A 17,048-nucleotide genomic window follows, 5' to 3' on the forward strand; every position below is an offset into this window, starting at 1 on the left:
TTAAGCAGTGTTTGTTTTCACTTGGTTCATGAGAATGCATTTTAAAGCTGTCTTTCAATGAAATCTGGCAGTTTATTATATTTTTATGCAGTTTTGAGTCTTGATACTACTAAAACTACTAGGTTTTTAAAAATGTAAGGTGTAGCAACATTTATTATGACTACTTGTTCATTTAGGAGTACAGTTCAGAATGTTACATAATGTACATTTTATTTTATTTTCCCCCTGCTCATTTAGATTTTTTTTCAGACACTGTAAAACCCAAAAAGTTAAGGTAACTCAAACCATTTGAGGAGACCCATTGCAACCATTTAAGTTCAAAAACGAATCCTTATGAGTACTGTGAACTTAATCCATTTGAGTAAACGAAGCAATTTGAGGAATGTAAATCCAATAAATGAAGAGAACTCAAACCAACTGAGTACTGTAAAAACTAATAAGTTAACACAAATCAAACCATTTGAGGAAACTGATTGCTACAAACCATTTGAGTTAAACTAATCTATAGCAGTACTTAGGGCTTGACAATATGCAGTATCAATATATATTGCGATTTAGATTATTATTTTTTCAATAACAGTGATCTGATTTTTAAACCCATTTCCGGTATTCATTCATTCTTTAATTTTCTTTTCGGCTTAGTCCCTTTACTAATCAGGGGTCGCCACAGCGGAATGAACTGCCAACTTATCCAGCATATGTTTTACACAGTGGATGCCCTTTCAGCTGCAACCCATCTCTGGGAAACATCCATACACTACGAACAATTTAGCCTTCCCAATTCCCCTGTAGCGCATGTCTTTGGACTGTGGGGGAAACCAAAGCACCCGGAGGAAACCCACGGAGAACATGCAAACTACACAAACTCCACAAAACGGCAACTGAACCAGCCGAGGCTCAAACCAGCGACCTTGCTGTGAGGCGACAGCACTAACTGTTGCGCCACTGCATCGCCCATTTCCGGTATTTCGATATAAATTTGCATATATATATATATATATATATATATATATATATTTTATGATATATAAATAAGCTGAGTCTGAGAGTTTTATTTATTTGATAGTTTATTTCTTGTTTGTAAAGGCTAAATACAAATAAAAAGTGAACAAATTTTTTGTACTGTATTCAAAAAAAAAAAAAAAAAAGTTGTAAGAGTCTGGATGTTATTATAGACTTTGCAAATTCAGTTTGCAGACATTTGTGGGTACAGACATCCATTGTGTGGTTCTTGGCAGTTTTTTCCTGGTTTTTTAATATTGTCCATATCATTATCGGAATTATATTGTATCGACCGAAATTAAGAAATATATCGTGATATAAATTTTGGCCATATCGCCCAGCCCTAGGAGTACTGTGAACTTACCCCATTTAAGTTGAAGTAATGAGGTATTTAATTAACTCATTACCTTCAATACTGAGTTCAAAACTCTTTTCAAATGAGTAGAACTAACTTTCAGTCAATTTTGAGTTAACTACACTCATTTCAATTGATAAAGTTAATGTTGGGTTTTAGAGTGTAATGTATGTTTTATTACTAAACGTTTTGGATATTACAAAACGTTTTGGAGAAAATGCCACCGATGTTTGGTGTCTGGCTTTCAGTCTTTTTCATATATGACAATCTCTATGTTAGCCAGTTACCCAATATGCACTTACTTATTAAAAGACCATTTATTTATTAAAAATGACAAGGACACAGCAGACAACTTTATGAAGTTTCTTTATGTATAACAAAAGAGAGAGAAACAAGTCTAACTGTATTCTTGACAACACGATAGTGATCTGGAGGTGCTAAGAGCATGTCTGAAGATGATGATGTGGTAAACAGGACTCATTCAAAACCACTGCGATAAAAACAAACAATTAGTGGCTCCATAAAATAAAAGTGAATATTTGCAGATTCAACATTTATTATTTCAGCTTACCTGACCAAGTGGGCAATGTCCCAGTTCGTCTCAGATGACAGTGGTCCAATAATCTCCACTCCTTCAGCTGTTACAATGGCGATTTCATGCTACACACAAAAAAACAAAGAAATCTGTTATTGCCCACATCTAAAAACATAAAATGAAATGCTGGTCCTAAAATAAGTATCTTTTTATACTAATATACATTATGTATGTATATATATATATATATATATATATATATATATATATTATATATATATATATATATATAGAGAGAGAGAGAGAGAGAGAGAGAGAGAGGAGAGAGAGAGAGGAGAGAGAGAGAGAGAGAGAGAGAGAGAGAGAGAGAGAGAGAGAGAGAGAGAGAGAGAGAGAGAGAGAGAGAGAGAGAGAGAGAGAGAGAGAGAGATTTCTATATAAATTAACATCCTTTAGTACATGTTATTAGTTCACCATTCATATTTGAACATTTACAAGGCACAAATTCACTCCAGCAAGAGTTATTCTTCATTTCAGTATCAGTTTCTGAACTCCCTCAAATGCCTCAATTCTAATCTTGTGTTTTTCCAGGATTTTACAATTATAATCTAATATACAAGTTAAAATATTCCAAATAAATAACTTCCAGAGGGGTCATGGTTGAGTTGAATTAGTAGTGTGTTGTCATTGGTTTCTCAGCTCTAATACAATGACACACATGATTTCCTCACTGTTTACATTCACAGACACTGAATATTTTGTGTGGTTTTGACAACAATAAAACAAGAGACATTAGTTTAATACTCTCACAACATGCCATTTAACAGTAAGCTTGGCATCCCAGAAACCCTTATATCAGGAGTTTAAACTGACAAGACTTTAAAACATGCAGATACTTTGTTGTCAGAGTAACTGAGGCTCAAGCAGTAAAGTCTCCGCCCTCTTTCTGCAAAAATGGGTGGGGAGCAGGAGTTCATTTGCATTTAAAGAGATGCATAAAAACGTTGTTGCTACTTTCTTTGAAAAAGTGGCATTTGCTGCATAATAAAATAACTTATGTGTGGTACTTTAAGCTATAATTTAACAGAAACGCAATAGGTTGAAAGTCTTACCCTGTTGTAGGACCGGGCATCACGATAGTACAGAACTTTGAGGCATCGCTCTATCAGTTCTCGTGCCTCTTCCTTTGTGATTTTTACCTTGTTCTCGGTCACCTCTCTCATCAAAGGCTGGAAACACAGAAACACAGATAATAATCAGAATTAAGGTAAATATTTTTAACATATCAACTTAACCGCCAAAAATAGCTTACCTGTGCCAAATAAGCACCAAATCCTGTAGCTACTGTTGGGGCTTCATATGCAACTCCTAACTTGTCCACATAACCAAGAAAGCTTAAGAGAGCAATGAAAATTGTGTGTTTAGTGGAAGTTGAATAACTAAGAAACTCAAAGTCATCATGAAATCAAAACTGAGACCGAGAGCAATCGTAAATGTTGTTTTGATTTTAGACAGCAGTCGAGTGTTATATTTTTGACTTGTTTTTCGGTTTCGTCAACATTAAAATTCTTCCAAACAAAGCAGTTGGACATTGCAGAGATTCATTTCTGAATGAATCAGTTTTTGAACAAGTAATTTGAGTCAAGACTGAATAAATCAGTTTTTGAACAAATCATGAGTCAAGACTGAACAAAATGGTTTTTGATCAAATCGTTTGAGTCAAGACTGAACGAATTAATTTTTGAACAAATCGTTAGAGTCAAGGCTGAACGAATCAATTTTTGAACAAATCGTTTGAGTCAAGACCGAACGAATCAATTTTTGAACAAATCGTTTGATTCAAGACTGAACGAATAAATTTGAACAAATCGTTTGAGTCAAGACCGAACTAATACATTTTTGAACAAATCGTTTGAGTCAAGACCGAACAAATCGTTTTTTGACCAAAAATTGATTCGTTCAGTCTTGACTCAAACGATTTGAACAAATTGTTTGAGTCTGAACTAATAAATTTTTGAACAAATCGTTTGAGTCAAGACTAAACGAATCAATTTTTGAACAAATCATTTGAGTCAAGACCGAACAAATCGTTTTTTGAACAAATCGTTTGAGTCAAGACTGAACGAATCAATTTTTGAACAAATCATTTGAGTCCAGACTGAACAAATAAATTTTTTAACAAATAATTAGAGTCCAACAGAACAAATAAATTTTTGAACAAATCGTTTGAGTCAAGACTGAACGAATCGGTTTTTGAACAAATCATTTGAGTCCAGATGAATCAGCGGTTTTGAATAAATTGCTTGAATAAACAATTTACTGTATGAATGCTCTCCACCTACTGGCGGTTTTATTTTTAAAATTTATTTATTTATCCATACTAGACCTTTAATCACATTTTTGTGACCATTGTGAATGTTGTTTAACGGATTAGTTCACCCAAAAATGAAAATTCAGTTACTCACATTGTTGCTTTATTCATCTTCGGAAAACAAATAAAGATATTTTTTATATTTCCTACACAGACAGCATTGGTCATGAGACGTTTAAAGTCCAGAAAAGTAACCAAATACATTGTCAAAACATTCCATGTGACTTCACTCAAGCACAGTATTGCTCGTAGTAAACACACACCCTGGTGCGAGCTCTTGATTTATTAATGCAGCTGGCTTGGTCCAATTGATTAATTAGAATCATGTGTTAAGCACGCCAAACACCCAAAATGCTGAATGTCCAATCGCGTCTATGCATCGACTTAACATGTAAATCACTCAGGATTGATGCTTCATCTGTGTCTGGAGTTAAGTGAACGTACCATCAGGACCTTTTCTGTCAACAGAGGATGAGAGCTCTTGGATTTCATCTAAAATATCTTAAGTTGTGTTCCGAAGATGAACAATATAAGAGTAATTATTAACTATTCTCATTTTTGGATGAACAAATCTTTTAATACTGACTTTCATTTTAACGCAAATTAACTAGTTTACACCAAATGCTAGTTGCTAGTTAGTCTCCCACCTCTCTCCGTTGTAAAATCCACCAATGACCACTGTGTTCCACAAGGGGTTCATCTTGCTGCGGCGGTTGTACATGACCCGCGTGAGCCACGAGTGGATGGCTTTCGGGGTGTAGCTGTGTCCATCTCCAAGAAGCTCCTCGTCAATCCTACACAAAACCACATCAACCTATGAGTCTATAATATTATATTGTCTATATGTGCTTTTCCACAGGCTTTGTGACTATTTAGTCACCAATATTAGTACTTGTAGATGGTATGATGTTTCTTCTTCTTATTTTATTATAAACATGCCTCTGATTATATTTCTGGAAGCACATTGTACATTCATCCTTATAATTTTAAAAGAACATATCAAAAAACAAAACACGGTATGCACACTTACACCATCTGCTCGATGATCTGTTTAAGATACTGGTAATCAGCGTAGTCTCCTGACGCCCCTAGGATGGTGCTGTTGTTGACCTTCATGAGACGGGAGATGTTGCGGAAGCGCGCCAGAGAGCCGTAAGAGCCGAGCATGTCAGCAGCAATGATCACACCACCAGTGAACTTCACACCCAGCACTGATGTGCCAGTCACCATGGGGTTGCTGGAAAACAGGAACGATTATTAATAATTAATCAATAATGAATCGATTCTTAATTATACACAAAAAATGTTTAAAAGATTAGGATCTGTGTTTTTTTTCAAAGCCTAAACAAGGGTGTATTTATTTAATCAAAATACCGTAAGAATCGTAATGTTGTTAAATAATATATTAATAATAAAACATTATTATTTTTGTTATATATTATTTTCAGCTTTCAGAGATGTTGTCCTGCTATTTTAATGTTTTTCGTTCCTAGATCAAAGACAATAAAACACTATTCGAAAAAAATGTTTTAATTTTGCAAAAGATTTTGTTTGAAGGAAATGTTTTTGTCTTTCATCATAAGATAAATGTAAGTGTGTGTATATATTAGGGCTAGGCGATATGACAAATTTACAATCTCGATAATTATTTTCCATATTGAATAATAACGCTGTATATTTCAATATGAGTTGTTAATGTTTCCAGATTTAAAAGAGTATCCCAACAATGACTGAAGCCACAAAAAAATAGAGGGTCCAATAAATGGCATAACATTTCAGTCGATAAATTTTCGGTGGTCGAAAATTCAGTACATCTCTAATTTCAACACACTTTTAGATTCCCATTGCTCATGTTTGCTGTGTGATTGGCACTTGGATCAATATACAGTAAAAAAGTCCAGAGATTATCAGTGTTATTGACATAGATTTCATCACGATTCAATACATTGTTTATTGGCCCAGCCGTATATATAGACATACCCCAAAACAAAACAAGCATCAGTGCTTAAATTTCACAACAGTGCAATGTAATATCAGATTTGTTTATTAACTGATCTCAAACCTTTTGAAACCTCTCAAACACTGTTTTTCATATTTTTATTCCATTTCATTTATGTCCACAATTACTTCCAGATAATTTGACTTCAAAAAAGAGACATTTTCATTTTAGAGTATGCATAAAATAAAAAATTCATTATTATTCAGATTCACATATGCATATTAAATGCACGCATCTACTTTATTTAAATTTCAGAACATACAATGTCAAAACATGGAAGTTTCTTGAGTCATCATTTCGTGTCACAAAGTACTGTAAAAATGAAACTACATACAACTCGTTTCTCTGAAAATATTTAAAAGAATGTTTGACCACTAATTCATTAGTTCATTCATCATTAATTAATAATTTCAGTAGTTCTAAGTCTTTCAAATACATTTGAATAATACTTCATAGTTTCTAATACATTTTTTCATCTTGTTTGAACTAAACTTCTTGTTGACAAATCTGTAAAGCCTCTTGGTTTAAATAGGCAAAGAATAAACATATAAAACTGACAAAGTCTTCTTTTATATGTCATGAAATTATTGTTGTTATTGACATGTCTAACAAGATTATGTCAACTACTAAGTTACACAATGTGTACATTATGTAAATCACAACAAAAGTGTGTGAATCATAACTATTTGGTAAGAATATATACATGTATAAACATTATAACGCTATTACCCCTTTATTATTTAGATGCTTGAAAGCCATTTTAATCAATGTAAAGACCGGTTTTGATATTTGCCTATTCATTAGCATCAATGCTAACATGCTAACTGATCACTGGACCATTTACCCCTAACATTTTTAATTACACCAAGGGTTAAACCCTGTAAACGGAGATGAATTCTATTCAGAATATACTACATTTTTAAAGAAGAAATTCAATAAAAACAGATGTGCGACAGTTTTCCGAGATAAACAGCTACTTTCCTCCATGATGATGCAGCAGAGAAAGACAAATCGAAAGCAGTAACTCAGCGACTGATAGACATAAAACCGAGCCGCCGTCACGAACTCACAGTGTGTGTTTGAGTGGTCCACATGCTGGAGCTGCACTGCTGCCCGGGAACGAGTAAAACTGACCCGGTTTCGGCCCGTTTTCCCAGAAGTTCAGCTTCAGTCCGTTCGACTCCATGATCTAAACTGACGGAAATGACGCAGCTAGTGCTCACACGCCTCTATGGGCTCCACACGCGCAATGCATTGTGGGATAGGGGTTTGTGTTTATTTCTACGTTTTTTTAATCATTAATGAACAGTAGCATATAACATTTTACTGACATTAAGTATAGATGCCAAGGGGATGGTAAGTAGGCCTATAAACAAAATATGAACAAATGCAAATTGTACAAAAATAAAAGTGAATGAAATACATTATAAAAATTACACATTTTTGAAGTGCGTGGGGCTTTCTTGTTCAAAAAGTCTCTCATACTGGTAATATATAAGCACATTTTACTCAACCAAACCATAAAATTAGGTTTCTTATTAGTGAATTTACATTTATGAATGTAAAATTTCGTTAGAAGAATAAACAAATGAAATAAACACCTCTTGGTTAGGATAGTCAGTATGTTTATGTCTATGGTTTGTGTCATGCCTTTCAGTTCAGGAAGAAAAAGAATCTGCGTGTAACAAAATATTCATTCATTCATTTTCTTTCAGCTCAGTCCTTTATTCCACAGTGGAATGAACCGCCAACTTATCCAGCATATGTTTTACACAGCGGTTGCCTTTCCAGCCGCAACCCAGTACTGGGAAACAACCATACACTCTCACATTCACACACACACTCATACACTACGGCCAATATAGTTTATTCAATTCACCTATAGAACATGTGTTTTGGACTGTGGGGTAAACCGGAGCACCTGGAGGAAACCCACACCAACACGGGGAGAACATGCAAACTCCACACAGAAATGCCAACTGACCGCTGACTCGAACCAGCAAACTTCTTGCTGTAAGTTAACAGTGCAAAACCACTGAGCTGCCGTACCGCCCCTAAATGTGTTTAATGTTAGTTTTTTTGTTAATTCATGTTAATATTATTTATTTTTTAAAGATTTATTTTTGGCCTTTCTATTAGATAGGACAGTATTTAGACAGGAAGCGAAGTTGGAGAGAGAGAGGGGGTAGGGAAATGTCCTCAAGCCGGGATTTGAACTCAGGACACCCTGATGTGCTTCTGCACCATTTGTCAACACGCTAACCACTAGGCTATTGCGCCAACAGTCTGTTAATATCATTAATGTTAAATCATAGTCATATGTCAAACATGAATTCTGACTCTAAAGAGTTTCTAATAAAAATAAGCTGCTAATAAGATTTCCAAATGACTTATATTTATAGAGCGATACAGATTTAACCTTTTGAAAGTTAACCATGGTTTTACAATGGGATAAAAAATGAAATGAACATGGTTATGTAGCACACAAATTAACAATGGTTTTGCTACACTAACTAAAGTTTAAGTGTGGTGTTTGTAGTAAAACTGTGGTTATACAAATGCAACCAATCTTCAAATAAATTGTTATAGTGGTTAATTTTCAAGCCAAAGCAGCTTTGAGTGGACAACAAGCAAACGGTAGAACTATTAATCTTAAAAAAAAACAAAATTCTTCAAGTTAAATTCAGTTTAGGTGGCACAAAGATCCTGCAAATGCAAGACTTCTCTAAAGAAATGAATGCAACATGCAAAGTTTTGAACACTGAAGAGTCTGTGTTATAAGTAGTGACTGTTTAGTGTTTTAAAATTGACTTCAGGGATCTGAAATTTGTAGCAAAGCAATTGTAATTGGCATGGTGGCTTAGCACTGTCACCTCACAGCAAGAAGGTCACTGGTTCGAGTCCCAACTGGATAATTTAGCATTTCTGTTTGGAGTTTGCATGTTCCCCCCGTGTTGGTGGGGGTTTCCTCCGGGTGCTCCGGTTTCCTCAAAAGTCCAAACACATGCGCTTTTGGTGAATTGAATTAAATAAATTGGTCATAGTGTATGAATGTGTATGGGTGTTTCCCAGTACTGGGTTGCAGCTGGAAAGGCATCCGCTGCATAGAACATATGCTGGAATGGTTGGCGGTTCATTCCACTGTGCCGACCTCTGAAATAGAGGCTAAGACATTAAGGAAAATTAATGAATGAATAAATGATTTAGTTTGGTTCAATAATAATATCGACGCTGCAGGTCCAGATTTGGTTAGAAATAAACTACTAATAATATATATATTTTTAACAAATCGAACAATCGTTATAGTCCTTAAGTCTAATTTTATTCATAAACCGCAGGATCACCAGTCTAAAAAACTGCTCTATAGTCATACAGGTCTAAGTTCATTGGTCAGGCCTCATAAATTAGCGGCTATAATGCCACAGGCCTGTTTGTAGTTAAAGAATAAGAGACTGTTCAAAGGAAAAAGTGTCTGCTAAATGACCAGAAACAAATGACCTTCCTGCATATATAAGAGGAGGCCTTCCTTCTCAATGCTGAAAAGATAAAACTTGTTGAATAGCAAGTGTGGTGATTGTTTAGTCAAATTAAATGGCAAATTGATATCTCATAAAAAGCAATGAATTTAAGTAATGCCTGTTCATAGTGCGCCTGGAACCTTCTGTCAGCCTCACAGCATGAAGTAATGTGAGTTTTGCTGGAAAACAAGCCCACCAGGACCGCTTCCCTGTTTGAATTCCAGACACATCTGAAAGTGCAGACGGTTTGTTTTAGCAGCTGAGCAAACGCTGTGATCAAACCTTGGGAGTCATTGTGAGAGTAGGCCATCTCTATTAGACAAACAAATAAAAAGTTAGCTGATACAGACACTTCAGGCAGTCATTGATGATGATTTATCTGTGGTCTCAAATATTTCACTGGTGACTTCAGAACCCTAATAACCCTTCATTTACTTATTTACTATAATTAATTTTGATTAAACGCATCTAATCACAGCCTAATAAAAGTTACTACTTTGTTTACAATTTTGTATGTATTTAATTGAGAACTAATACCAAAAAACTAATAAAAATGTCAATGTTGACTTGAGAAAACTTTACTGAAATATTTAAAACACCTGTATGCTCTAAGTTTCAAAAGAAAGTAAGATGTGTAATATTTCATTCATTCATTTTCTTCGACTGAGTCTCTGATTTATCAGGGGTCACCACAAAGGAATGAACCGCTAACTATTCCGGCATATGTTTTGCAAAGCGAACAGATGTCAAATCCAGTTCCTGAAGGGCCGCTGCTCAGCACAGTTTAGTTCCATCTCTAATTAAACACACCTGATCAAACTAACTAGCTGCGTCCCAAATTGCATACTAATGCACTATTCTACGCCATTTTGTAGTATAAATAGTGTAAGAAGTGCGTTCACACTGAAAACTCTAAAAAAAAATTTAAGTGCACTTTAATTACCCGGATGATGCACTCAATTAGCCGATAAAATGAAGTGTGTAATGATGGACACTTCACGCACTCAACTACCACAGCTTTGCTCATGTAGAGGAAGGGGCGGAGCACATGTCGGGCACATGTTGAATAACTATTTATTTTGGATGGTGATAGCAAAATTTTCCTACGAGAGTCATTATAGCGCCTCCCGATGGGCAATGCGTTTATACTCATGGCAGGTCTTATTTGATAGTTTGATCATTTATTTCACTGATTTGGCAACCGTTAAACGTCATCAGTGAAACGGTTTAAATTTCCGCTTAGTATAAAAAACATCAGTGCTCCATTTGGGACGACACTACATGCATATACTATGCTGGTGAGTGTGTAAGTGCATAAGTACATAGTGCATGAGTGCAAAGTGTGCCATTTGAGACGCAGCTATTGAGTCCTTTGTTTAAAACCTACAGGTAAGTGTGTTAAAGCAAGGGTGGAACTAAACTGTGCAGAGCTGAAGCCCTCCAGGAAATGGAATTGACACCTGTGGCGCAGCGGATGCCCTTCCAGCAGCAACCCAGTACTGGGAAACACCCATACAGTTTCAAATTCACACACACACACTCACACTGTGGCCAATTTAGTTTATTCAAGTTTATTCTGACGATCCATTGGGGTCCTAAGCGGACTCGATTGCAGGGGGGGCCCGATTTCTCATAACACCGGGCCTCGAACTAGCTATCTTCTTGCTGTGAGGCGACAGTGCCAACCACTGAGCCACCATGCCTCTACATGTAATATTTCTAGTATTGCTATAACAAATTGTTATTCACGTAATTTAACATTTTGCTTGCATGGGTTAACATGTTGCTAGCACATTTCTTGCATGTTAGCGCACAGCTAAAGTTTTACCATATTTAAGCATGTTTAACATCACAGGAAAACAACAAAATATGAAGCAACCCGAAACTAGATGACCAGCTAAACCAGCCAACCAGTTTCATGAATCATTTAACTGGTTCTTCTAAGTGAAATGGTCGGTCAAACCAGTTTCCCAAATCGAAATGAATTGTTTGAAATGCACTGCTAGTTCGCTTCTCACTCTTGCGTAAGAAACTGGTTTCTTTTGGACAAGTCTGATTTGAGAACCGATTAGTTGATAAAACAGTAAACTGATGACTTTAATGAGGGGATCTCGCAAAACTGCATAACAAGAAACTTGTTTACTCACTGTTGACTTGTTCAGCCGGTTAAGAACCAGTTAAATGATTATCATTGATTTATTTTCCTTTGGCTTATTAGCCTCTATTTCAGAGGTCGCCACAGTGGAATGAACTGCCAACTGTCATATTTTTTACGCAGCTGATGCCCTTCCACCCACAATCCAGTACTGGAAAACATCCATACACACATATTTACACACACACTCATACACTACGAACCACTTTAGCTTATTCAGTTCACCTATAGCGCATGTGTTTAGACTGTGGGGGAAACTGGAGCACCCAGAGTAAAACCCACGTCAACATGGGGAGAACATGCACACTCTTCACAGAAATGTAAACTGGCCCAGCTGGGACTCAAACCAGCGACCTTCTTGCAGTGAGGCGACAGCGCTACCCACTGCGCCAACATGCCACCTTTCTATTGAATTTTTCCACAATACATTTCCTTTAAATGAAGCCACTTTGTTTTAATAATGTCTATATAAGCTACATGTTCAAAATACAGAATGAACCGCCAACTATTCCAGCATATCTTTTACGCAGCGGATGCCCTTCCAGCCACAATCCAGTACTGGAAAACATCCATGCACACTTATTTACACACACTTATACACTAGGGCCATTTAGTTTATTCAATTCACCTATAGCACATGTCTTTGGACTGTGGGGGAAACCGGAGCACCCAGAGGAAACCCACGCCAACACGGGGAGAACATGCAAACTCCATACAGAAATGCAAACTGGCCAAGATGGGACTCAAACCGGCAACCTTCTTTCTGTGAGGTCACACAAAACATTTTAAGTGTGAGTGTAAATGCTTTAAAATACATTTACTCGCTATACAGGCCTACCATTGGCTCACTATGCATTTACACATTGAATTATTGAACATCCTCCTACGGTGTTCAAAATGCAATCCTGCTTTTCCGAACCTAGTCTGAGTGCAAGTCCAAATGCAATTAGGGCTAAGAACATTTAAATGATTGTTTTGCTATAATTCTGCTTGTACATTACACACATCAATTCAATGGGTAACACGTTTAATTTAGCAACTTATAAAGCCTTGTAATTTGTATATTATTACATACATGTATATTATTATACAATTTAATTTTCATTTTGCTGCAACTTTGCATGTGTGTGTATGTGTGTGTGTGCGTGTGCGTGTGTGTGTGTGTGTGTGTGATCTATGTGTTGCTATGACACTAGCAAACAACAAATGTAGTCAGAAGGTTGTCTGCCTCACTGTTTAATGTTGTTTAACATGGTGCTATACTGCCATACTAATATGAGAAAAATACTGTTAATTTGTAGTAAATTCTATAGAGTTATTCAAGCATATAGTTCATTAAAGTACTTTAATTAATCTGCTGGAATAATACAACAGCTGATATAAACAAATTACCCAATACAAAGTTTTCCACAGCTATATATATTATATTACAATACACCGCAGTTTACTGTAGTAAAACCTAAAGTTTACTACAGCGTCTATTGTAGTTTATCCATTCACAACAGTTAATATGGTGCATCGTTAACAAGAGTTGTAAATAATATAACATTTACAGTGTAATCTTACTACATGGTTCAAAACCCTATAGTATTTACTATAGTATTTTCTATTTTGTGGGTATTTACATTTTCTGGATTTGGCTCAGTGCTGCCATGATGAATATGTGTTAAAATAATAAAATATATGTATATGTAACCACAACCACTATGTGTCTAATGGTTGGTTTGCAGCTCCCACATGAACAAAATACCATAGTAATTAATAGCAAATGCTAATGTGTCTTTGAACCATACTATGATAAAGTGTATAATACTATAATATTTTGTTAATGAATGCTGCAACATACTGTAGCATTAATCATGGTGAACTCTTAAACTGAAACAAATACTGTAGTGTACTTTAGTTTTTACCACAGTAAGCAGTGATGTGTATTGCAGTATAATATATACAACTAAGTACAGTATTAAAGGATTTGTTTATTATTGTTATTATTATTATTATTATTATTATTACCACAGCAACTATAGAATTAACACAACAAATTTATTCGAGTACTTTACTATAGTATGGTTATATTATAACGCTAAAATATTTAATAGTATTTTTTCATGTAGGCGTTTTGATTGACTCCTTTTTTTTAATATTCGCACTTGTGCACATTTCTTTAATATATTTCAATTTTTTTGAGGTTGAAAAACACTATACACTCTAAAAAACGTTGAGTTATTTATTAAACCCAATGGTTGAGTTAAACATATTTGGTGCTTTGTTGGGTTATTTTTAACCTCAAATAGGTTATTTATTAATAACTCAACTAGTTGAGTTAAATATTTGGTGCTTTGTTTGGTTATTTCAATTCAATTCACTTTTATTTGTATAGCGCTTTTACAATGTAGATTGTGTCAAAGCAGCTTCACATAAAAGGTCACAGTAAATAGGAACAGTGTAGTTCAGCTTTTAGTGTTTAAGTTCAGTTCAGTTTAGCTCAGTTCAGTGTGGTTTAATAATCACTACTGAGAGTCCAAACACTGAAGAGCAAATCCAACGATGCGCAGCTCTACAGATCCCGAACCATGCAAGCCAGTGGCGACAGCGGAGAGGGAAAAAACTTCACTAATGGCGAAAGTGAAGAAATAAAACCTCGAGAGAAACCAGACTCAGTTGGGCACAACCATTTTAATTTCTCTGCTGGCCTCAGCGAGACTCGTCTGTCCCTGGAGCGTCACAGGAATCAGTCTCATGTTTTCCACTCCTCCATGACCACCACAGTAGCTGCTCAGGATACGGCCTGGTCCAGGATATGGAAACCTTGGGATCATCTTTTTTTTACCCTTTATTTGGTTATTTATTTAATAACTCAACCAGTTGGGTTAAAAATTTGAATTTCAACAGTCAACTGATTTAACTGACACAAAACAGCTGTATTAATATGCGTGCATAATGTTGTTTTTGCATCATAAAGTTTATTCAAGCTCTAATGCAATAACATTGTTGTTATTTTAATCAAATTACCTCTGTGTCGTGTTTGTTATATATCCGTTACACCATCTAAGACCATCTTTAAGAAGCGTTTGGTTGTGGTTAAAATGTATTGTACATTGTGCACGCTGAGTGAAGCCTGCTGCAGCTGCTGGACAGCCTCTACAGCACACAGAGCTCCATATTCTGCTTCATCAACATGATTTTCTGCTTGCACAGTTTATAACTGTCTGTACTTTGCTCTGTTTCTTCATTGTTTGTGATTCTTGATTTATTTTAACAAACGTGTCTGGAACTAAAATGTAATGAAAAAAGCATTTTAATATTTCTGAATACTGTATGTTATTTATTTACACAGCCATAATAATGAAACTAATAGTAGCAATAGTAATAGTAGCAATAGTAATAGTAGCAATAGTAATACCAGAACAGAAAAATACAATAAATAAAAATAACCCAACGCATTGGGTTAAAATATCCCATAGTTGGGAAGGTGCTATAAATAACCTATAGTTGGGTTATATGTTGGGATATTTTTGACCCAACTATTTTAACAGAGTAGTATTTTATAGTATTTTATTTTTCATAAGCGTTTTGACTGACTCCTTTTGAAAATAATCGCATTTGTGCACAGCATTGTTAAATTTCTGTTGTTTCTATTTAATTTCTCCACAATAATGTTCCCTTTTATTGAAGCCACTTTCTTTTAATAATGTCTGTATAAGCTCCGTGTTCAATATACAGTCTATTTACTATATATTTTTGGTTGCTGGTGTTGTTTATGGTCTTATGGCTTAACATAAATGCTGTGATGTGCCATCTGAAATGAATCAAGGCATTCTGAAGGCATGCTTTTGTTTCCTCAAGTCACTGTATCTGATCGCTTGGTTTCACCCGGAGGTTGTTTTTCTCGTTTAAGGTGCAGCAGCAGTGGATGGGGTCGCGTGGGACTAATTTACACACAGCTTTGATCTACAGACTCATTATGCGCGTGCCCCATTTACATCAGCTCCACTTAAACAGGCTCATGCAGGATCTTACTCCAGACAAAGCGAGAGATACTTTTTGCTATTCTTATTTTTTGTCGATTGAGTTGAAGTCACATTCAAACTCGCGATCCATTCCAGACTATATGTGATCCTGCTCCGGGTTTTACGGTGTCACTATTTTGTAACACAAGCGGAGCGCGCGCGGATGTATATTTGTTTTTGGCGATACCGAACAGTTAGATGGATGAAAAAGGCGTCTATGAAGTGGACATTATCTCAACGTGATTTTCTTAAGCTTTTATTTATCGCTTTTATAAGCGATCAATGGAGAACTGGACTTTCTGGAGCGTTTCTTAAACCTCAAGATATCATTTTGTTTCTTGCATAATAATAACAATAACAACAGCAACACAATGGCACGTGCCGCGTCGATTATTATTGATCTCTGCGCGCTTTTACTGAATAGATATTCACTGTAATTTGAGGGACATCAGTGATTTGTTTTAGCATTTAATGGTCGTGGTTTCTCGAGCAGATCCGGAGAAAATCACTTTCTTGGGCGCTTTTTAAACCTCTAAATTTTATTTTGCTTCTTGCAAAATAATAATAACAACACAAGGGCACGTGCTGCGTAAACTCTTATTGATCTTTGCGCACTTTCTTCCGAATATATAGTGTGATTTCTGTAGTCTATTGAGATATTCGCTGTTTTCTGATGGATGAGAGAAAAAAAAAAGACTAGAAAGTGGAAATCGGTTCATCGTTATTTATTTTAGTTATTAATGATCGTGATTTCTTAAGCAGAACCGGAGAAAATGACTTTCTTGAGCGTTTTTTAAATCCTCAAAACATCATGTTCATTCTTGCATATTAGCATAATAACAACAACAGCAACACAAGGACACGTGCTGTGTAAAGTAGCCTATTATTGATCTCTGCTCGCATTCTTCTGAATATATGGGGATTTTTGTATGATATTCGCTGATGGATGTGTGAGAGAAAAAAGACGACTAGAAAGTGGAAATCGGTTTAACATTATTTTTAGCTAATATTTTTAGCTAATAATGATAAAATTACTTCCTTGAGCATTTTTAAAACCTCAAAATATAATTTTCCTTCTTGCATATTAATAGTAACACCACAAT

General features: G+C 35.5%; 1 protein-coding gene across 1 annotated transcript; it reads right to left on the reverse strand.

Annotated features, from left to right (window-relative positions):
- Window positions 1-1,706: 1,706 nt before the first annotated feature.
- psmb4 (proteasome 20S subunit beta 4) lies at window positions 1,707-7,474 on the reverse strand. Its single transcript, XM_056479733.1, has 7 exons — window positions 7,333-7,474; window positions 5,294-5,500; window positions 4,911-5,057; window positions 3,205-3,286; window positions 3,005-3,121; window positions 1,929-2,017; window positions 1,707-1,847 (listed from the first exon to the last, which is right to left on the reverse strand). Exons 1-7 carry the CDS (start codon window positions 7,446-7,448, stop codon window positions 1,835-1,837), a joined length of 771 nt encoding a protein of 256 aa, XP_056335708.1. The 5' UTR covers window positions 7,449-7,474; the 3' UTR covers window positions 1,707-1,834.
- Window positions 7,475-17,048: the final 9,574 nt, after the last annotated feature.

The sequence above is a fragment of the Danio aesculapii genome, chromosome 19 (genome assembly GCF_903798145.1).
Source record: "Danio aesculapii chromosome 19, fDanAes4.1, whole genome shotgun sequence".
In the NCBI taxonomy this organism is placed as follows: Eukaryota; Metazoa; Chordata; class Actinopteri; order Cypriniformes; family Danionidae; genus Danio; species Danio aesculapii.